General features: G+C 35.7%; 1 protein-coding gene across 2 annotated transcripts in view; it reads right to left on the bottom strand.

Annotated features, from left to right (window-relative positions):
* The window catches only part of PTAC7 (plastid transcriptionally active7), a 52,234-nt gene extending 30,393 nt beyond the window's left edge, over positions 1–21,841 (bottom strand). Inside the window, exons 1-3 of one of the 2 annotated variants that reach the window (XM_089822094.1) lie at positions 21,556–21,841; positions 21,376–21,450; positions 21,222–21,287 (exon numbers count right to left, since the gene is read on the bottom strand). In XM_089822094.1, the coding sequence (XP_089678220.1) occupies positions 21,222–21,287; positions 21,376–21,450; positions 21,556–21,603 (189 nt within the window). In that variant the 5' untranslated portion in view covers positions 21,604–21,841. The remainder of the gene's footprint in view (positions 1–21,221; positions 21,288–21,375; positions 21,451–21,555) is intronic. The other variant, XM_089822096.1, reaches the window with a different exon arrangement.
* Positions 21,842–24,296: the final 2,455 nt, after the last annotated feature.

Here is a 24,296-nt window from a genome sequence, read left to right as displayed (position 1 = left end):
ATTGTATTGTGACAACCAAAGTGCCATTGTCTTGGCAAAGAATCCTATTTTTCATGCAAGGACAAAGCATATTGCTCTCCAACATCACTTCATTAGACGAGATGTCGAAGGAAAGCAAGTGTCACTTACCTGTTGCAAATGGGAAGATAAAGTTGTTGATATTTTGACAAAACCTCTTTCTAAAGAGAAGTTTCAATTTCATTGTAAAAATTTAGGATTGCAACTCATTGATGTAAACTCCCCAAGTAAAGATTAGGAGGGGAGGTTAGAAGATTAATCTTTCCTTGGTATAATTAAATAAGGGATATTTCAAGGAATCCCTACATGTATTTTGTCCTCTAGTAAATGTGTGAGGACATGTTATTTCTTTGTAGTTCCTTTATTGAGGAAATTAGTTTATCCTCCTTGAGGTGGATGTTGACACTTTGCATGCACTTATTATGAATGGTGGCATTTGTAGATGGTAATTACATAAAATAAAGTATTTTAACTAGTTGTTAGGAAAAGTCTTGTACCAAGGATTGCAACGGTTGGCTCTCATAACCAACCTGAGCCCTTTATAAGTATGGGAAAGATATGGTAATACTACTGATGATTGGTATTGGTATGTAAGCTCTCTTGGTACAATCAATAAAGATATATTTTATCATTTGTGCATATTGTTCCAGTCAAGTATAGGTATATGATGGTAAACTAGATTAAGTACATTAAGTACCTCATTTGGTTGTAAACTCTTCCATATTGGCAGAAACAGCATCTATAGATTTGTGAGTTACTTTGTAACTCTCCTCATCTCTATTTAAGAGATACTCCTCTCTCATTTCTACACACATTGATGTTATTGTAAAGAGCTCTCTCATTCTTTAGTCTTTGCCTCATTCATAATCCACAAGGGTTTTTTCATTGTTTTTCCCTTCCAAAAGTTAGTGTCTCCTTAGCTCTTAGGGTGATAGCTCCAAGTATTTGCATTTCTGATGGTAACATCTTTTGCATCAACAAACTCTCTTGGATTCTTGTTCATTTCCTTGCTCTTTGTTTTTCCTTTCAGATATATAAGAACCTAATTATAAACATAAATGTAGAAAAGAACCAAGAGAAACGATTAAAATACGGCCAAAAAACGCTAATAAAGGAAGCAGAAATATGTGGTATCAATCACATGACTTCAATTTATATAGCTTGTTTAATTGGCCCTATCAAGAAGAGGTTAAACTTAAGTACATAAGTTATAATAGCAAGGATTAATTTAGCTTGTTGAAAGACAGATCTGGTCAAGTGGTTGGTTTAAAAATTGTCTTAATGAAATATAAAGTAAGATTTCCACAGAAAGTGAGTCTATTGCCCAAGGAAAGATAAGGCACTGTTCATCAAATTTTATGATTTAAATTCAAACAGTTAAAAGAAGGTGAAGCATAGGTAGGAGAAACAGGAGTAGGAATAGAGATAGAGATTAACTTGGTTCAAGTCTATTGCCAAATTGGATCAGTTAAAAGAAGAATTCTAAAAATGTAAGTGTAATCTGCTATAAAATATCATCAAGCTCAGAGAGATAGCTGGTGATAAAGTATACCCACCTTGATCTAGCAGAACCAAAAGAGAAGGGAAGCTTGATTGTTTCAATCACTCCCGTTCATTGGCGAAGTCAGTTGTAAAGCCTGATCATAAACTTTGGCATAGTCATAGGGTTCTACAACATGTTGATTTGGGAACCAACAGGATTTATTCATTCTTAATTCATTATTGAGCAAAAATCAGTGGTCAAGTCATCTTGAAGAAGATTTAAGATTTAGATTCGGATCTGAGTTGTTTTGGGCTTATACATCTATCTTTAACAGAAACTCAGACCTGTTGTACGAACTAATCAGTGAAAAACAACCTACTACGGCTGAGCATTAGGGTTTGGAGCCATAATCTGACTGCAAATCAGTCATAAATAAGTCTAAATCTTAGACCAGAACTCTACCAATCTTAGGTGTGGCTGGAGCAGCAAGGAGAGTTCGTGTAACTTACCCCAATGGCTAGAAATTGCATATCAGACCTGTAGCAACCATCTGATGCTGTCCCAATACTCAAATCAGACTTGTGGAATTCATACTATTCATGTAATAATTCATTTAAAAGCCTTCTAATAAAATGGGTATGTTCATATTTTGCCCAAATCATGTTCTTTAAGAAATTTAAAGGAGTAGAACAGCAGCAGTTTCAATTTCCCTTGATTTCTAGCAATGTTTCATCATGTTCACTGCATAAACATCAAAAAAACCAAAAATTCAGAGTATTGCAAACTTTTTTAAAATTACAAAAAAACGTCAAAACTTGTAGTTATCAGATCAGAGGGGATCTTTCAAAAGGATAGATTAAAATTATGTCATTGGATTTGGATCTAAGTGAGAGAAGAGAAGAACGAAGATGACAAGAATCTTATTGGCTCCAATTATATCTTAGATGTGGCAGACGAGAAAATTTTTATCAACTAGTTGTCTGGTTAGAGAAGCTCAAGAGTGTGAAAGAGATATTCAGTAGAGGTAGTGGAGGAGCTTCAAGTAGCATTTGTGGCATCAAGAGATGCTCAAGCATTGAGCAAACTGAAGTGGATGATCCATGATCTAATTCTTCACAACTTGTAGTTATCAGATCAGAGGGGATCTTTCAAAAGGGTACATTAAAAACTATGTCAGCACTATCAGATTTGGATCTAAGTGAGAGAAAAGAGAAGAACAAAGATGACAAGGATGTTGGCTCCAATTATTTCTTAGATGTGGCAGAAGAAAACTTTTTATCAACTAGTTGTCTGGTTAGAGAAGCTCAAAAGTGTGAAAAAGACTAAGTTACCGATGCTGGTTCTGATGCTGATGCGGGTGCAGGGTGCTGATGCACAAATGCCCGGATTTTTTTTGGGGGATTTTGGATGCGTTTAGGTGCGTCCATATATATATATATACTATAATTTATGTATGTAAAGAAATGCAAGAAATATACAAAAATAAACCATTCCATAGCAATTAGCATATTCAAATTGAAATAACAGTAATGTCTAATTGGTAAATTACTCAAGTTCAAGATTCCAATGCAATTCGAATTACAAAATCAAAACATAGTTCATGGTTCAATGTTGATAAATCAAGAGTCGAGGTTCAAGATTCACAAATCAAATTCAGTCAATCAATATCATAAGGATTCTCAAAAAAATCCACATTCTCATCATCTCCTGCTGCAACACTTGCAAGTTCATTTGAACCAAATGAGAAGAGAGCCCAAATGCAAAGAAGATGAAAGGAATAAGCAATGAATAGCCTATGCTAGGGCCGTGTTAGGGTTTTGGGGCAAAAAGGAGACAAAATATAATTAAAAAAACAAAAAAAACACATGTTATATTGTGTCACTTAAGTGACTTGGTGCCTAAAAATGGCGGATGCTCCGTGGATCCACATGGATGCTTCATGGATGCTTCACGGATGCTTTCCCAAGCATCCTGCGAGAACCCGTAGGCAGAGAACCACAGGCAAACTCCACGCATCCTACCCACCTCCCCCGCGCATCCAAACACCTCCACGCATCCGCACTAGCATCCGAGCAAAACATGCACTCATCGGTATCTAACGAAAAAGATATTCAGTAGAGGTAGCAGAGGAGCTTCAGGTAGCATTTGTGGCATCAAGAGATGCTCAAGCATTGAGCAAACTAAAGTGGATGATCCATGATCTAGTTCTTCACAAGCCTCTAGATTGGCATCATCCATGATCTAGTTCTTAATAAGCCTCTAGCTTGACATCAAGCTTTGGAAAGCTTGTGGCCTCCATGGTGCCAACATGTCCCTTGAAGTTACTATAGGGTAATTGAAAAACCCACCACAATCTGTAATCGAAAAAAAAATTCAAGCCCAAAAATTAGGGCTTTAGAATTAAAAAACCCTACCCAACCAACAATGGTGGAGTTAGGCAAAAAAATTGCAGAACCTAAGCCCAAAAAAAGGGCAATTTGCAAAGATCTGAGGTTATGGCAGGAGCAGAAGGTTGTCCAGACATCCAGACATTTTGCAAACACGATTTGCAGACCAAAATATACCCGACGCGAGCTCCTTCAGACATGAGTTTTAGACACTTGATTTGCAGAAAAAATTGCGAACTTTCCCAAGGATATCAAACACCATTTTGCAAACCAGTAGGTTACGAGCAGCAGTTGAGATACAATCGCAATTTTCCCAAAAACTTAGCGAAAAAACCAATTGCAATTCTAGATATTCGTTTCTAAAACCCTTGCCTAAACTAGGTATTAGGAAGCAGGTAAATCAAGGAAAAGATTAATTTCAAAAATAAGGATCCAAAAATTTCAATAAGAAATTTTTATTTTCGAAAAAATTCAACCATGCTCTGATACCATATTACAAAGTTATTGGTCAAATACTTGCTTGATATTAACACAAATTGAGAGGTCAATATATACAAAAGAATGAAACGATGTTTCTTTAGGAAACAATCATAAAGAATAGAAACTTTCTATTCTAGCTATTAGAAAACTAACAATTATCTACAGCCTAACTAAAAATTAGAATCATTCTACTATTTACAATAGAGTACAAATAGATAACCATTAACCAATAATAGAAGCTATCTATTATTGTAATAGTTACAGCATTTGGAAAAATACTTAAGTGGAAGCTTGTGTTGATGATGGGCCTCATGTGAATGGACTAAAGAAAATTTTCCCACTCTCAACGAAAGTGCACTCTTCCAAGAAGAAATATCCCCTTGTACAAAGTTGCTGGAAGAATAGGATGAACAAGCATAAAGTGCCTTAGACCTAGATTCAGGGAAGAAATATGTGGCTTGTAAGAATGTCATTAATGATGTCTTTCATGCATGTAGGGAAGTCAACTTGTTTATGCTTGTTAAAGAGAAGGATAGTCCCCTTCCAATGCTTCAAAGTGACTTTGATAGGAAAAGAGCATAAGCATGGAAGAGTGAGAATGTGTGGTAGACTCATTGGGCCAGCCAAATTCAAGTGCACAGTCACCCCATCAAAAGGTAGATTCTAGAAGGGTGAAGATGTGTCAATAACCAATTTTATTCTTTTGGCACCTTTTGCTTGAGTTTGTCACTACTTCAAGAGATATTCATATGCTATTGCATTACCTAAAATTAATTTGGAGATGGTAACATTTTTACACCAGCACCCCATTGCAAATGAGGACCCCTCTTTTTGCTTGTAATCGTAAAGTTGGCAGTTCAGAGCTTAAAAGGGTTGAGGAGTGGTTAAGATATCAAGTTGTCAAGTTGAAATTTAACATGGGAGCTTTAAAAAAACAGTCCTAAGGAATTGAGTTATAGTGGGTTGAGCCAAAAATCCTAAGCACATTAATATTTTGGCTAGTCAAATAATCCAAAATACTTTTCAAAGGCATATTTTGTGCGCAAGGACCTTAAAATCCTTAAACGTTGATGTTTCATATTTAAAATGGTCAAAATCCTAATGAAATCAGTTTTTCTTTATAAACTATATAAAATCCAGATATGATATGAATTTCTCCACTTGAAATGTTCAAAATCCAGACAAGCATGAATTCCCTCACTTGAAATGGTCAAATCCGAACAAGGCATGAATTTCCCCACTTGAAATGGTTAAAATTCGGACATGGCATGAATTTTCCCACTTGAAATGGTCAAAATCCAGAAAAGGCATGAATTCCCCACTTAAAATGGTAAAGATCTGGACATAGCATGGATTTCCCTTCTTGATGAGACATTTTCAAAAAAAAAAAATCAAAGTGTTGGGAATAAATCCAAAGAATGGGTCGATTATCCCTACCTAGATATTAAGGATACAGAATATGGTGAAGAGTCTAGATGCAAGGTGATTTTCCCCTTAGATGAAATCTGAGTTTCAAAGTCAAGAATGTCACCATAAAGCATGAACTAATCCCTGCATGGTCAATTTTCGATTGGAGATATTTAGAATGAGTGGAAAAAATTCTAAGCATGAGTTGGATTTATCTCTATATGGGTCGAATTTCCCACTTGGATGAAAGGAAATAACTATCGATATTCCATGTAGAATTTAGATTTCCCCTTTTGGATAGGGTAAAAGTGGACTTAGTAATAATTTGCAATTCCCTTAGAGGCAAATAAAACTAAAATCAATTAAATTAAGGCAAAATAAAAAAGTTGCACAAATTTCAAAGTGGGAGCTTTAAACGACATTGCTTGTGTTGGTGAAAACTATTACGAAGTAATTAGTAAAATACCTATTATTAATAAAGATTGAGAGGTCTATATATACAAAAGAATAAAGAGATGTTTCCTTAGGAAACGGTTGTAAAGAATAGAAATATTCTATTCTAGCTAAAAGAAAGCTAGAGAAAGCTAACAGATAACTATAGCTAACTAAATATTAGAAACATTCTAATATTTACAATAGATTACAAACAGATAACCATTAATTAATAATAGAAGCTTATCCATTATCGTAATACCCTCCCTTAATGATTAATCTATCCACAACACCAAGCTATCCTCTAAATTTGACAAACTTATCAAGACCAAGAGGCTTGGTGAGAATGTCTACAATCTAATCCGTGGTAGGAACATACTACAAGTCTATTGTCCCGTCTTCAACCAGTTGTCGTATGTAGCAACAATGAACATCCACGTGCTTGGTTCGTTCATGCAAGACTGGATTTCGTGCAAACTTAATAACGCTTCCATTCTCAACAAACAAAGTGGTCGGTCCTGTTGGTGACATCTGCATATCCCAAGCATCTGACGAAGCCAAACAACTTCACAACCTACCTTGACTGTCACTCTGTGTTCAGCCTCTGTAGAGGAGAGAGAAACTGCCTACTACTTCTTACTGGTCAATGTGACAACACCTGATCCCAAACTGAACACATATCCAAATTTGAATTTTTATCGTCAACAAAGCCTGCCCAATCTGAATCTATGAATCCACTGAGTCTAGGATTAGAACTTCAAGAGTAAAGAAGTCCATAATCTGAAGTGCCCTTCACATAATGAAGCACACGCTTTGCTGCCATCTAAATCAGCCTTCGGAGCTTTCATAAAGCGTGAGATATAGCTGACTACGAAGCTAATATCAAGCCTAGCAACAAAGAGGTAGATGAGGTTGCCTACTAGTTGCTTGTCTGTAGTATCATCAACGGGAGGAAAATCAGACTTTGCTAATAGCTTGAGACCTTTCTACATGGGTGTAGATGCAAGCTTGCAATATTGCATACGGAATTTGTCTAACAGAGACCTGGCATATTTGGACTGAGAGATGAATATACCAGAAGATTGTTGCCAATCCTCAACACCTAGGCAATAATGCATGAGCCCAAGGTCAATCATATTAAAAGACTGGCATAAATTATGTTTGAATCCCTAAATCAAAGATGTCGAACTGCCAATGATGATCAAAAATCATCCACATAAATAATCAAAAGGATGAAGTCACTATCAATAGTCTTGATGTACAAATTTGAGTCTAAAGAACTCTTTTGGAAGCCTTGATCACTGAGGTATTTATCAATTTTTATGTACTATGCCCTACGGGCCTGCTTTAAGCCATAGAGAGCTTTCACCAATCTAAGAACCTAATGGTCTTTACCGACAACCTTGAAACCAAGAGGTTGTGTAATGTAGACCTCTTCATGGAGATCACCATAGGAAAGCACTCTTGATGTCCATCTGATGGACCTTCCAGCCAAACAGTGTTGCCATGGCTAGGACTAATCTAATTGTGCTCATCTTTGCAATGGGAGCAAAGATCTCCTCATAATCAATGCCCTAACGTTGAGAAAAGCCCTTCGTAACTAAACAAGCTTTGTTCTTATCCAAAGTATCATCAGATTTGTATTTGATTTTGTAAACCCATTTGCAATGAATGGATTTCTTCCCTGGTGGAAGATCATTATAGGAACCAGGAGTTATTCTTCAGCAAGCTTTGGTGTTTAGAGGTCATGGCTTGTTCCCACTCTGGAATTCCTTTAGCCTTGGAATATGTTTGAGGTTCAAACACACTATGAATGTTGGCCATGAGAGCAAAGTTAATAGACTATGTAGGTTTGCTCTTTATCCAAGCAGTTCTCCCATCAATGAGCTCATCATCACGAAAATCAGCAAGTGTCTTAGCCCAACACTTAGGACAGAGAGGAGAACGACCAACATTAGTATCAAGGAAAGCTTGGTGATAAGTTCCTCATCAGAAGAATCTGAATCAAACTCAGGTGAAGTATCTACAAATCGAGGTGATCCTGCAGGAGAAGTTGGAGGTGTCTATAGAGGAATCACAGGTATAACTGGAGCTACTGGAGCCCTCCCATCAGGTGGACCTATTGGAAGCCTAACTCCAAAATCATGAGCCTTCATAGGCTTGTTTGCTAGATCAGAAACAGGCATGAGTGGTCCTCGCTGCTCATCAAAGACTATATCACAACTATACAGTAGACGAGAGGTCCCAGTGTCAATCAAGTGATAGGCTTTGTAAAGACTATTGTATCCAGCAAACATGAGTTTCTGACTCTTGGCATCCAACTTGGTGCGTGATGCATCGAGGATCCAAACAAAAGCAAGGGAGCCAAAAACCTTCAAGTGACTGATTATAGGCTTGCAACCTGACCAGGGCTCTTCCGGAGTCTTACCTTTGACCGCCATGTTGGGTGACCGGTTCAAAAAATAAACTGTAATGTTAACTACTTATGCCCAAAACTTCTTCAAAACATGTTTGTGTTCCACCATAGATTGAGCCATCTCAATGATTGTTCTGTTCCGACGTTCAACAATGTAACAAACGAATTTTCATAACAAATTTTAAACTCCTAATAATCTGATTTAATAAGTAATTGATTCCATTTCACATGACAATGACTTCTACCAACTGATTATAACTGAAAAGAAACTCTTTCCAATCTAATTGTCTTTCATGTTTAGCTGATTTAACGAGAAACAAAAAGAAATATATATATATAGCTAACAATTTATCTACTTCTAACTAATAACATACTCAACTGAAAATAAAGTAACGACCAACTTTCCTTAACTAAATTATATCAATTGAAATACTTATTCAACATAAAAGTAAATGTTTACTCTATCTAGAAATTAAAATGTCTAATTATTCTTCTAAGGGTTAAAAGTATAAGTGTAAAAGAAACATACAATAATAACAAAAGAATCCCTTTATCTTGTTGTCCAAGCCTCAGCATTGGTGAGAGGAGAAGCATTGACATAGGCTTAACCTCCCAACCGCGGACCATTACTTACCCTCACACATCCTAACTTAATAGAACGGCCCTCCCTACCTCAGGATTGGGCTTGGGATGTTCATAAGCCCAGCCATCTGAGTAATCAGGTGGTTTGAGTGTCCCAACAGTTATTCTCCAAAATAACTGAAGCGTTTGGACAAAAAAAAAGATCTCATGTTCAGCACAACTGCCTTTAACTACCCTGGTCAAGAATTTCAAAGTTGGGTTCATAAACCCAATCTCCACCACTTGACTTGACAACATATTTCATTACCAAAACATGCATGAGCTATTAAAGAATTTGTCTATTATTTAGTTAATCTGATTTCATTCTTGTTTGTGCAGGCTATCTACACCTCACCATTTCAGGCTACCATGCGGGTGATTCCTAGGCATTAGCAAGTTTTATATCCACTATATTTGCTTTACACCTCTTCACCTTTAATGGCATCATTGTCGGTGAATTCCTCGATGTTTGGATTTCATGATACTACTCTCATCTCTGTATGGTGAAATAAAGGAAGTAAATTTGGGTAGGATCATTTATTCGTAATTAATATTATAGTTTCATTTCCCATTCCATGGTTGACACAAATTCATGGTTAAAGAACAACAGTGAAATGATAAACAAATTCTATGAACTACAAATCTATATAATGCCTACCCCGATTTAGACTGTAATAAGTTGGCATCAGTATTTGGTTTTCATGAAAAAAAAAGACACACGACTGGCATAGCAATACAAATCCACAACATGGTTTAGCGGTATTAGTATTTGGTTTTCTTGAAAAACATGACACGACTAGCATAGCAATATGAATAAAAATAATAACAAATCCACAACATGGTTTGGCGGTATCAATTTTTCTTACGTGACACCTTAGTCTGCTCCTAATACTCCGTGGCTAGAAGAATGGACACTGCTCCTCCTTGCTCAAAACCCGCAGATAAGAAAACGTGAAGGTGATATGGGAAAACGGAAGACCGGTGATTGAAGTCGGTAATAATAATCAGAGTCTCCTCCCTATGTGTAAACGTATAGGCAGAGATCAAAGAGCCACCGAAAGCAGAGAGCGAAAAATAGACTATGTCCAAATACGATCAAGAGTCTCTATTAACAAGATGGCTTGGCTCTTCAACTACCTTCAATTACAAAGAAGGCTATTCGAATGCCAATCAATTCAAAAAAAAAAAAAGCGGGAAAATAAAATAGAAGTTGAGGAGTTTGAAGTTACTATTTTATTATTATTGTTCATTCTTAAAAACGTTCATGTGTATGTATTGATAAAGTGGCATTATTAGATTATAACTCATAGTTTATTGGTGTCACCTTATTTTTATATACATATGTTCGTATTTGAGGGTAAATAATAATGATTAAATAATAAATTCAAATAATAAATCTTCAAAGGTATGAATTTCATATTTTAATTTAGATTATTAAGTTTTTATTTTATTGTTTTTCTAATAGTTTATGCTGTCCTATAATGCAACATGTTGTCAAGTCCCAATATCATTATCAAGGTAGTCTTAGGTCAAACCTGTCGATTCTGATGACTAGACCAATCGACCATCCCCTTCCGATGATCCCATCTAGCAATGCTTCCTCTCTCTTCAGTCTTCTTCCAGCAATCACGCAAACAAACATTCTCGCCAATACATTAATTCAAAGATATATTAATTGTTAATTCAAAACCATTGTCGATCATCTAGTGACAATTATAGATTTCATCAACGTCTATAATAACTAACTCATTTCACATGATCATGAATGAAATAACTCATTATTAGTTGATACAATGTATATAATTTAGTTATTTCATTAGTTGATACAACGTATATAATTTAACTAACTCACTTCACATGATTAGGAAATAAATTGATGCAACGTCTATAATTAACTCACTTCACATGAAAATAATTCGTTAACCAACGGCTATGATCAATTTTAAAACTTTGGGATGTAACAAACGAAATTTTGTTGTGGTGTGTGGGGTGTGGTTAACTGGCATTTGATGCCATGAGTATCCAAAAAGCTAGAGAATTCATAAAAACAAAATTCCCCCCCATTGTTTGTCCTAAGAGTAATAATAGATTTCCCAAACTCTTTTTCAACTAAAGGTTTGAAATTTAGAAATACAAGAAATGCATCTGATTTCTTTTTAAGAAAATACACCCACATTTTTCTACTAAAATCATCAAGAAACAACAGAAAATACTTAGACCCAAGAACAAAAGGAGTGACCATGGGGCCGCAGATATCGACATGAACAAGCTGAAGTACCTGAGAAGCTCAACATGAATCGCCACTAGTGAAAGGTGTGAGATGTTGCTTCCCAGCTTGCCATGCATCACAAACTCCAAGTTGTTGAGTCTGAATCTCTGGCAAACCGAGGACAAGCTCTTCTCGAGTAAGCTGAGAGAGATAATGCACATTTAAGTGCCCATATCGTTGATGCCAAAGTGTGCTAATAGAAGACCGTCGAGCAACCATAGCTAAGTCTCGAGAATCAGTAAGTCAGAAAAGACCATGATCCTCAAGACCCACTGCAATAATACATTGAGTCACCCTATTAGTGATGATACAATGTGAACTAAAGGTGGCATCCAACTGTGGAGAATGTCGCAGCAACTAACTGACTAAGAGTAGATTTAGTTCCATCCCTCGAATGTAGTACACATCGAGGAAAATGAGATTCCTCCCAATAAACTGAATCTAAATGTTGCCTCTACCGACAACGGTGTACTCTTCTCCGCCACCAAAATAACAAAATTTGAATAAGGCTGGTAGTTAGTGAACCAGTCTCTGCAATGGGTGAAATGATGAGAGGCACCTAAATCAATGTACCAAGCAGACGACTTCACATGATCTGCAGGTCTTTTAGCCATGAAGGCGTAAAAGGTAGATTTTGTCTGCTCAGTGTGCTCTACATCGTTCACTATGGGATGCGAACCCGATTGCTTAGATTGGGCAGTTAAGCCTTTCCGATATTCAACCTTCATGTGACCAAACTTGTGGCAGTAGTTGCATTGAATGTTCTTCCAGAGTCTTCTGAAGCTAGAGCAGAGGACTATCGCTAAGAAGACTGTTGAGACTTGCTTTTATCCTTCTGAAAGGATTTAGTAGCAAAGGCTTGCTCTATGGAGGTGGAGCTGGAACTATTACCGAACTATTGTTTCCACCAATCTTGTTGAAGCAAAAGTGTGCAGAGATCAGTGAACAACTTCAGATCAACACCAAAAGACGTGATGTTGAAAGTCTCGATAAAATGCTCATAGGACTTTGGTAGACTCTAAAGAGTGATAACCACAATGTCCTCTTCCTCCATCTTGCGACCGATGGTAAGCAACTGATCACAAATTTCCTGAATCCTACTCAGGTGAGTCTAAAGCGAGGTTTGTTGATCCATAATAATAGAAAATAGGCTGCTCTTCAAGAAGAAAGCTCTGCTTTTGTCAAAAGTCTTATGGAGACCTTTGAGATGTGCCCATATCTCGGGAGCTATCTTTCCAGATGAAATCTTAGGGAGTTGATCATTAGCTACGAAATAATTTGAGAAACATCACCCCCTCTCAATTATTCAAATCCCATGTATCCTAATCAGTAAAAATTGCTATGATATGCTACTTCCATGTGCTATAATTCCAACCATTGAATTTTGAATTGCTCCCGAGCAAAATATTGCTCAATGATGCCATTGCATGTTTCCCAATGAAAAACCATAACTGTGAAGGCACGTACTTCGAGGCAACACACAAAAGACCGAAAAAATTGAAGGATGACCCAAAAAAGAGCTCGAAAAACCCAAAAAGAATATGTTGTTAGCTTTTGGACCCAATGGCTTAAACATTGGGGAACAAAAATCGAGGCGCGCAAAAAAATCAAATGACAAACCAATTGAGCTCTCGAAAAACCCACCAAGAATCTGTAATCAGAAAAAAATTCCAAAAGTCCAAATTTAGGGTTTCAAGCAAAACCCTACCTGGTGGCCTTGAAGGTCGGATTTGCAGAAAAATGGCAATTTTCAAGAAAAAATCGTCTAATTTTACATAGAATCTGAGAATAGCGACTGACAGACTAAGAGGGTGCTGGAAATGGGGATTTCAACACCAAAAAATGGTATTGCAGGTGCGTTTTTGTTGCAAATACAAGGAAAAATGATTGCAAAAAATGACTAGTGATTTTTCCGTCAAAAACGAGCCAGAGAAAAATGGCACATGCAGTAATAGACTCGTGAAATATCAGAGGTCGCTAAAGGGATACAAAAAATAGCAGATTTTCTGGAAAAAAAATAACACAGGTTTGCAGAAAAATTGGTGAATTTTTGGAAAAAAATCATCCAATTTTTCACAAGAGGGGACTGACAGACTGAGAGGACGCTAGAAATGAGGATTTCAACACCAAAAAATGGTGTTACAAGCACATTTTTGTTGCAGATACAAGGAAAAATGACTACAAAAAATGGCTCGTGATTTTCCAATAAAAAACGAGCTAGAGAAAAATGACATAAGCAATAATAGATGAATGAAATATCAGAGGTCACTAAAGGGATGAAAATAATAACAGACACAAGCAAAGTTGAAGTCACGTTTTGCAGATTGATGCTTCGTTTCGCGAGTTGCAAATTTATCCAAAAAACCTTAGTGAAATACCAATCACAAACCCAAAAGATAATCTGCAATTTTACAGGTCCATGTCTCTAAAACCCTAGCTGAAACTAGGTATTAGGAAGCAAGTAAAAATATAGCAGAAAATAGTTTCGAAAATAATGTTCAGATAATTCCAACAAGAAATTATTATTTTCGAAAAAATTCAACCTTACTCTAATACCATATTACGAAGTAATTGGTAAAATACTTGCTTGTTATATTAACAAAGACTGAGAGGTCTATATATACAAAAGAATGGAACGATGTTTCCTTAGGAAATAATCATAAAGAATAGAAACTTTATATTCTAGCTAAAAGAAAACTAACAGTTATCTACAACTAACTAAATATTATAAACACTCTAATATTTACAATAGATTACAAATAGATTACCATTAACTAATGATAGACGTTTATCTATTATCGTAATAGGAGGAAGGTAGCCTCCATCTTAGGATCCTAATTTGGTACTTGAACGGTCCTCAAATAGACTGAAGCATGGTGAAAGTTTGTTGGACTTGGACCAAATATTGATGTCTTTAGTGGCTAGGCCCAAAGGAAATTAAAGCTGAACGGCCAAGTCAAGTTCTTGGCTATAGCAAATAACTTTTTCATAAATTCAATGTTCAAGTCAAGAGGATTGTGTTAGAAACCTACCAACGTCCTTTGTTTTAGGGCAAATTCCTTAGAATTTGGAAACAAGGTTTTAACATGAAGAATGAAATCATCAACATGGTCCATATCTAAGATAGGCTTCTAAGATTTCTTATATAATATTGGAAACAAATAATACAAATCGCAAATTTCTTCAAGCAACTTATTACAATTTGTGTTGTTACTAAAATTAGCAGAAGATTGGTATACTATAATGCGTGCTTGCTAGGGTAGATAGAAACTTCCTTTGTCTATCAAATTATTCTCTAAACATTGTGTCTAGGATATAATGTTCCTTTCCTAAGCACTCGGCATTGTGGATTGTTAGCCTATTTAGCAGGTTTCTATAGGCCAAAGAGTTAGGGTTAAAAGACTCATGATGACAGTTTGATCCGGCATTTTGCAGTGAGGGATGTTTCATTAAGCTGGTTGAGATTTGTATAATGCCTTTTCCCTAGAGTAGTCAACTAACCCTTCTTTACTATGACCAAATAGGGAACTTCTTCATCTAGAGCTTGGGTACAAAAGATGGACACTAATTTTCAGTTCAATCCCATGCTCAAAGACAAAGCAATTAAATATGCAGCTATTCGCTTAGATGTTATTGGGCATAAGTGCTGATCAAGATCAAATCACTTCTTATGCTAAGTTCACATAAAGGTAAAATAGGGTTGATAGGAGGTACCTAGAGTTGCAATTCAAGAGATTGGCTGAACTGAAGCAGTGGAGTTCTGAAGTGGCATATATTGCTGATTTTCAAAGGCTTTTGATGTTTGTCATGAAAAATTTAGAGAGAAGGCTCATTTTCTTTTCATGGATGGTGTTTCAAATCCTTTACGAGGTTGGATTTAGGAACTCAACCCACCTACATTGCAAGAAGCCATCACAAAGGTTGGAGACATGGAGACTTCCACTTCTAAAAGTAAATTTCAATCCAAGGGACTCACAGATAAGAAGGATAAGGATAAGAAACATTTTTATAGGGAATCAAATCTGTCATGGAATGAATCTAACAAGTTGGACATTGAACGAGCCTTGGGATCCATCTCACAAATGCATTATGAAGGCCAAGGCAAAGCAAATAGAGAACTTTTCGGCAGAAGAATCAGCATCATAAAGATCAGAACAGCAATCTGATTCAAAGAGTATTGAAAAAGAATGTTCATCAGAAGGAGAGGAAGGAAGTGATGTTACCATTGTCCAACTCTCTAGATTCCAAAATGCACTAGCATTCACAGTTAGAGGTGTACTATAGGGGCAGTGAACTATATTGATACAAATGCCACCCAATGACGGATTTGTGGTTAGGAGAGGACTCCAAACTAAAGAACATGAGGGCTTTAGGGTGATCTTGGCCGATGGATACAAGCTCAATTGTACTCATAGGATTTCTAATCTAAGCATACAATTAGAAGATTATGGGATAAAGGATGAATTCTACATGATGAATATGGGAGATGCAGATGTGATTTGAGGAATGCATTGGATGGAATCATTTGTGGCATTTACCTTCAATCTATAGAAGATGGTCATAATGAAGATCGAGTCAAATGAAAGGAAGATGGTGTTCAAAAGGTTATCCGATGGGGGTCCTAGAGTTCTATTCTTAAAAGGATGGAGCAATTAATCAGACATGATCAGGTGGAGTAGGCAATAGAGTGTCTCATCACAGCTACAGTTGTGGATCAGCAAAAGATCACTTACCATCCAGACATTCAGAAATCACTAATATATCAAGCAAGGTGTTCAGAAGTAAACCACCTAAGAAAGGGATAGAACATGTGATAGAGCTGAAGGAGGGTGACAAACCATTGATTACTATACCTTGTAGGCCCCCAAAGAGGCATAAGGACAAGTTAAAAAATAGATATTAAAAGCTATTAAAGAGTCGCTTGAGATGGGCCATATTATATCTAGCAAGAGCCCTTTTGCTTCAGCAATGGTTTTGATGCAGGAGGAGGATTACACAATGTTGATGTTCATTGACCACAAAGCTCAGAATAAAAGGACAATTAACAGAAGAAAACAAAAAGCTTCTTATTCTTAGGATTGATAAGTTGATTGATGAATTCTGTGGTGCTTGCCATTTTTCAAAGATTGATTTGAACTCAGGTTACAATCAGATTCAGATGAGGAAGGAAGATATAGAAAAGACAGCTTCCAGATGCCATTTTGGTCACTTCAAGCCACCTTTTAGTCTTGTATGAATCAGGTATTCAAGAAACAGTTAATGAAGTTTGTATTACTCCATTTTTATGATATCCAGATTTTCAGAAAGACTTGAGAAGAAGAACATATGAGGCATCTTGAGGAGGTTTTGAGCATATTGGAGAGTTGACTCCTTGTGTGTCAAAGAGTCTAAGTGTGACTTTAGGAGCTACTCTAGCTATTATGGTAAATTGATGTTGTTGTAATTGCATTAAACAAAGGAGATGAAAGCTCCTTATATGGATTTACAAAGACAATGTTTCTAAGAGAAACAATCATGAACTAAAGATGATAATAGGAACTACGTAATAAACTAAAGACTAACTAAGCTGACCATCAAAGAAACATTACAATCTCCAAATAGCCTCCATTATTGGTCATTATCTAGTTGTTGTCTTTTGGTCACAAAGTCTACAAAACATTCTTCTAATGTTGAGACCTTCCCTAGATCTGCAAAATGCTAATGACCAAGAAGCCAAAATCCGTCCAAAAAATAACAAAGAAGGGTGCCCCGTTCTTCAAAATGCCCTACAAAAAGACACAAGAGCCTACCACTCACTCTATCACTAAGATAAGTCTACCACTAACCCTCCCAGAATCAGCAAAACATCTAACTTCAAATCATCACAAAAATCCAACCTAATGTTGAGTAACGAAGCTACTCTTCCCTAGAGACAAAGACTAACATTGAAAAAAGCTAGCACAATTTTGAGGAAAAATCGGCAAACTCTCCAAACTTTGAAGACGAGCATGGTGCCCCAAAACAAACTACAATAAACCATATTTTTTAGGAGAAAAACCGGAAAAACCCGACGCTTTTTTGAGGTGAAAAATTGATCCAAAAAACAGAGAGCGGAATTTGCAACAAGAATTAGAGAGTACAAAAGTTTGTTTTTTAGGAAAAACGGTAAAGCCCGACAAATAATTTTTGAGGAAAAAATTATTAACCCGTTGGATAAATCTTGAGGAAAAAATATAAACCCACTAGATTTTTTTTATGAAAAAATTATAAACCCAAAAGGGAATTTTTTAACGGAAAAATTTATGAAAACCCATCAAAGACTTCACATGGTAAAGCAGCACATGCAAGAACATGCAATGCAATATTCAAAAATCACTCTTATTGAAACCAAGAAATCACGCGATCAAAGCCTTCAACCAAGCTAGCAATTTTCAGCAAAACTGTTCAAAGACAAACTACAAAATTCATAAAATGGTAAATACCTCTTACGATTTTTATTTCAAAAAATCGAAAAATTTCTGCGTTAGAAGAGGCTCGAAATTTTTTTAAAAAATTTGCCAAATTTTATGAAATCCCATCGATCTGCTCCAATACCAATGTATGATAAATCGATGTTGCTGTAGTTGTATTGCACCAAGGAGATGAAAGCTCCTTATATGGATTTACAAAGACAATGTTTCTAAAAGAAACAATCATGTAATAAAGATGAAAATAAAAAGTACTTAATAAACTAAATAAAGACTAACTAAGATGACCATTAAAGAAACATTACAATTTTCTAATACTATCTAGGTCATATCATCAGTTCTAGGGGAGCGAGAGTTGATCATAAAAATATTAATGCTATAGTTGAATGGCCTGCACCTACGAATCTCTCACAACTTAAGGGATTCTTTGGTCTATGCGGTTTTTATAAGAGGTTTGTTACAGGTTTTTCACGGAGTACAGCTCCACTTGCGGACTTGACAAGAAGGAAGCTTTCAAGTCATCCAATGCAACACAAAAGTGGCAGGTTCAAAACTAGAACTTAGGTTAATTCAGCTTATTCACTCTCCTTGTTAACATCTTATCATGCATAAGTTGTCGACTAACACACATTTGAGAGTAATGTTTTTCTTCCTTTTATAAGTTGCAAGAGAATAATATTTTGTAATTGCTATTACGGCACAAGACTAGGAAGCTATTATAGTTTACCTTTGTCTGGTGCCAATGGAGTAGAAGTGGATGCTAGTACATGTGATCGTATCTCTACACTTAGAATCCTTCATCAGGATGACTATTACAGACAGCAATTACACATGCCAATCCACTTGTTGGTCTCGATTGCTTCATTTTCTCTTCAATATTGTGCCTTTCCAAAACTCAAATGGTGATCCTGTTTCTCTTTACTTCAAGATTCCCGTAGTGGGACTTATGTGTGGTTTTGTCAAATGTCTTGGACTATCATCCTTGGACTTGCACTTTTCTTTTACTTCTGTTCCTAACTCTACACACCTTGAATAGAGGTGATTCAAATAAAATCCATCTCTGCTTGACTATATGGTCTCAAGGCAATCTATATTTCAAATTTGGATGCACTTAATAACTTCACTATTTAGCTTACTTGTAAGATGTTGAAGGGGTTGGCACATCCTTAGAATCGGGGCCTGCATAAATTTAATAAATTGAACTTCATAATTGGCAAAGAGGTAGCAGGATTCTTGAAGGCATGAAGAAAACCAGACCAATGACAGTTAGCATATTATCCAAAAAAATGAGTGGAAATCAGCCAAGATGGAGCTGAGATGAAAAGGTACATCCATATCTACAAATGACTTCATCATTGTGAATGGTGGAGATATAAATTGCTCTGAGAAAATTACTTTCTGGGGAGTCTTTATGTTCTTTCTCAATGTAGCATTCAGATTGAATCAATTTTATGATTTAAATAATACTAATTCTCATGTCAAGTCTATGTCACTTAAGATAAACTTCAACATTGAGATATACAGGATTCCAATCATCCTCCATATTTTAAGTGCAATGACAGCTTCCTACATAATCTCTTGTGTAATAAATGTGTATGGTAGATTTGGTTACCTCTTTCATTCTCTTCAGTGTCAAAATTCTTTTCCTTTTGGTTGACAAAAGTCAGTTGTAAATAATCAATAAGAGACCTGACTACAGAAATTTAAGATTTCTATAAACAATTGTTCTTGAAGACGAATCAAGTTCATCATTTATTTCTTCCATATCTCAAAGTCTCAGTTTATGTAAATTCAAAAGAAAACACTATATAGCACGGAGACGTGTCCTCTACTCTAGCCTTGCATCTAGATGTCAAGGATGTCCCAATGACACAGAGGCAGGGACTAAATATCCCCTTGCCATCCCACCTCAACAGAAAAAATATGGATCTCCCCATTATCAAACATCCTACCAAATGTTCCGCCATCTTAAAAACATGTCAAGAGACACACTGCTGTCCTCGGGACATTTGATGGCATCCAAAAGCCATCAGGACATTCACAGACCATCACACAGACTTCTTAGCATCAAAGAGTTCGTTTAATATTATAAAAAACACATTGGGGACCTTGATTCAACCTTATAACACTCCCTTTCATCTCCCACCGAGCGATATAGAACACTTAATTTTTCGGGTGAATATTGTGAAAGGAATAAAGTTTTAGTTGTCAGTATAAAGTTTGAGTTGATATGCTCCTTGTACCGTTAAGGATGTAGCATGCTACTATAAAAGTTAGCTTCTTACACTTTGTTTATAGTTTATTTTAATGAAAGATTATTTGCAAACTTTGCCCACTGCCGTCCCAAAAAGGCATGCCCCACTGTCTCTAAAAGCCCTTGCTCTCAAAACTTGGAGAAACGCTGGCAAAAACATATCTCCCTATTAAATGTCAGCAAATTCATGTAGGATTTAAGAATATCCTCAGACTTACCTCTGTCATTGTGTTTTTCTGGCTAGCAAACAGATAAGCTTCTCAACAAGGTGCTGACCCTGTGGTACTCCTGAGCACTATTTCGAGGTTTGTGATATCGCCAAATTATCCAATCATCTCAACCAAATGGACACCTACATACCAAACAATGAAGATCCAATCAGAACACATGGTACTGCCAAGTGCTAATATTTCGTTCTGGCCTTTACCCAATTTCAACCGTTATATTTCAATGCCGCTCAACTCAAGTAACCAAAGGTGAAGAGTCACATGGAACTGGAAGAGAACTTGTTTCATTTTCCAGGATGATTATTTGACCTTTACGGCTTCGTAGCTTTATAAGATTTAATTGCATAATCATTGGTTATTGCTTAGGCAAAGGCATTGGAAGAGTAGAGATGCAGCTCTCTTGAGAGTATGCCGTATGCTGATCGCACAGATGTATATCTTATTTTTTGCTTCGGTTCAAATGTATCTCCTAGGAATTATACGTCTCCAAGTATTATTGCTTCCAGTCTGTCCAAAAAGGAGTGCACTGGAAATCCTATCTGGTCTATTATTTCATACACCCATTGATTCTTCACTGTAAATAGAAAAATTTAGGGTGTTATTTTAGGACTGATTTGTTCGCTTAGTGACAATTTTTAAAATCCTTCTGCAACATAGCACGCAGATTATTGATTCCGGCGGTCTAATAGAGAAAATCTTACAACTTCGGCTATCTCTTTTTACATTACTATGTCGACTTTCACAAAGATATGCAATATTTCACAGGGTTTAAAAGAAAAACCAGCTTTCTTTGCCTCCAAGTCCTCTTGCTGCTATTATCACCTTTGCTAGGGTTTCGGCGCGCACTCTGAAAATTCAGTTGTAATCGCACTGCTCAGTACCAGCAGCAAAATTCACATTAAATTAATAAAAGCAGCAGGGTTTCGAGAGCCTACCATAGCCTTTACGGTCAGCCCTGAAAGCTGGTAATTCACGTTGCACTTTTGACATGGATATCTCGCTGTAGTATCCTGCATTTTGAAAATAGCAAAACGCTGAGAAACGCCAAACTCTTAACGAAAATCCCAAAGATGGAAAACAAATTAAAGAAAAATAGTTAAAGAGGGAGTAAGAACTCTTGCACGCAAGGGCCAGAATTGCAGCGACCCTGATATGATTGCCATCGTCTCTACCGTATTAGTGCGTCCGGCAAACACCCTGCATTTTATCACTTCCTACAAGCATTTGGGTTGCGAGATGGACACGTCAGCTTATTTGATGCGTCGGTCTATTTAAGGCGTGAAGTGAGTGCCTTAACGCGTTGATACTTGTGGCCTGCAGTACTGAATCTTAAAATTGACTGCGTTTGCCAAGAAAACACTCGCAGAATTTTTGCTGATCTCCTCCAACGTATCATCTAGAGGAAGGAATAGGGTATGTGATAATTTTATTGTTATTGTATTTGTGATATTTTAATTTAAGTCTATATCAATCACCTAGATTTAAGTATTTTTATTTTCAATTTTTATTTTTATTTTTATTTTTTTCTTAATGTTTATTTATGAGATTTTTAATTTTTAAATTGATTAAAACTATTTTACTTTAAATTGATTGGTTGGTATATTTTGATTCTTTAAATAATTGATTATTTTCAAACTGTATTAGAAAGTTATTTATGATAATAATTTATATAGAAAAAGTTAATTATTAATTAGTCATGAAAATTATTAATGGTACTAAATATATATCAAAACCTTTCCTAGAGTCATTATCTATTCTTCTATAAAAATTAAATAGTTATGAGGAAAATTATTATTTAAAAAGATTATATTGACAAATGTGTGTGAGTAGTAGTACTAATAGAAATTGTATTTAATATAAATATAAAGTATGTCTCAAAATGTAATAAAAAATATAACATTACAACAACTAACTTATAATACTAACATTATATGCATATCATAAATTAGAAATTATTTTTAATTATCAATATTTGTAATTAAAAGTATTATTTTTCTAATATATAAATATGTATGTTCTTTTTAAAAAATTAAATGATATTTTTTCTTAACTTTCTAACTTGAAAATTAATTTTTTAATGTAAACATTCTATATAATAATATCAAAATATTAATCAAATATTAATCGAATGACTCAATTATTTTCTTATAACTATTTAAAAAATTAGTCTTTATACTATACATTATAACATATTATAACATATGGCAAATACATGTCGTCATGTGGCACTTGTTGTAACTAAGATTTAGCGACCATGACACTTATGAATAAATGAGATAAGGAAAGTTTGTTCTAAATGTGTCTTCATTGGTGTGTTTTTTATACAAGAGATGTTTCATGAGCTGTATTTTTTATACAATAGATGATGTTGTGTCTAGATTCAAGGTTTTGATATGACATACTAATGACTTCAAAGTTGTATACTTTGAGGGAGGTCTAATTGAAAGTGTGTTTCATGATTGGGTTGTGAAAGTCTAGGCTCTTGGGAGATTTGGCTTGATAGCACCTAAAATCAGACTTAAGGCTTGTTTTTTGTCTTGGCTATGATGATTCTATCTATGTTCAAGTTATTTTGTGTCATGGCCACTAGTATGTTCAATCTTTTTTTCTTGTTTTTCAACTATGCTCTCAATACTTCTTTGTCTTTGACAACAAGCAACTTAAAGTCTTGATCTTGATTGAATTTCCTAAACTATCTTTACCTTGTTGGCCTTTTTTGCAAATCGATGTCCAATTCATTGGCAATGTTGTATGCATGGAACCATAGTTGGTTTTTATGCTCACCCTCAAAAGAGGGCATGTGTGGAAGTGGACTTGTTTGGAGACCTAAAAGAGATTATAGATACTTGGATAGGAGATTTGTGCTACTCTTAAAGAGTGCTTTATCAAAATTTTCACAATACTTATTATTGGTGTCTATCTCGAGAACATAAGATTAAGGATTGTCATTTGGTTACTACGAGGGTTAAAACTCCTCCCAAGGAGTTTGTTCCCTTACATTCTTTAAAGGGTCCTAAAACTTAATTTCTTTAGACTATATAATTTTTCACAAAAGAAAAGGTTTCTTATTTTGCTTCTCAAAAGCAGCCAAGTTTTGTTGTTGTGTAGCTATAATGTAAGCCTCAATTGTAGGTATAACCATTTATGTTGTTGCAATTGTATCCTATGTCAACCATGTGTCCCAGGGGAAGGATATGGTAGTTTGGTTGATTCTCACATAGTGGGGGCTTGCATCTGTCAATTGTCTTTGTCTTCACAACCTTGTCAAATTATCTATGTCATTCTTGCAACCCTTTTGGGTTGCAAAGAAGCATGGGGTGATTTTCATGGCTCCTTACATTGGTTTGGATTGCCAGTATCAAATTTCTTATGGAGTAGCTTCTCCTCTCTTGAGGGTGAGGATGGCATGGAAGAATCTAAATCATGAATTCTCTAGGAATGTCCAAGGTCTCACTAACCTTTCTAGGAAGTATTCTACTGTGAGATACTCAACACAAACATCCTAGTATAGATGTTTTTTACTTTGAGTAATCAAAATTATTTATTTCATGCTTGATGTTACATGTTATGTTATTTGCCTAGCTAGCCTATTTTTTGTCGCATGACACAAAGCTATTTAAGGAGGTGTCATCACCATTATTTCACCATGATGAAAATCTTCTATTAAGACCCATGGTTCAAATCCCACTTAGCATATGGTGTGGGTATTCATGTTAGTTGGTCATTATTCCTTTGGATCTGTAAGAATTTGGCTTAGGCCAAAATTCACCCAATAGCAAGGAACTCGAACACAAGCACAACAGTAGACCAAATAGAGAGAGTATGATTAGAATGATGATATATTCATTCAATATGT

Source organism: Cupressus sempervirens, chromosome 3, assembly GCF_028749045.1.
Source record: "Cupressus sempervirens isolate cs-2001-9-10 chromosome 3, ASM2874904v1, whole genome shotgun sequence".
Taxonomy (NCBI): domain Eukaryota; kingdom Viridiplantae; phylum Streptophyta; class Pinopsida; order Cupressales; family Cupressaceae; genus Cupressus; species Cupressus sempervirens.
This window is presented reverse-complemented; position numbering and strand designations above follow the sequence as displayed.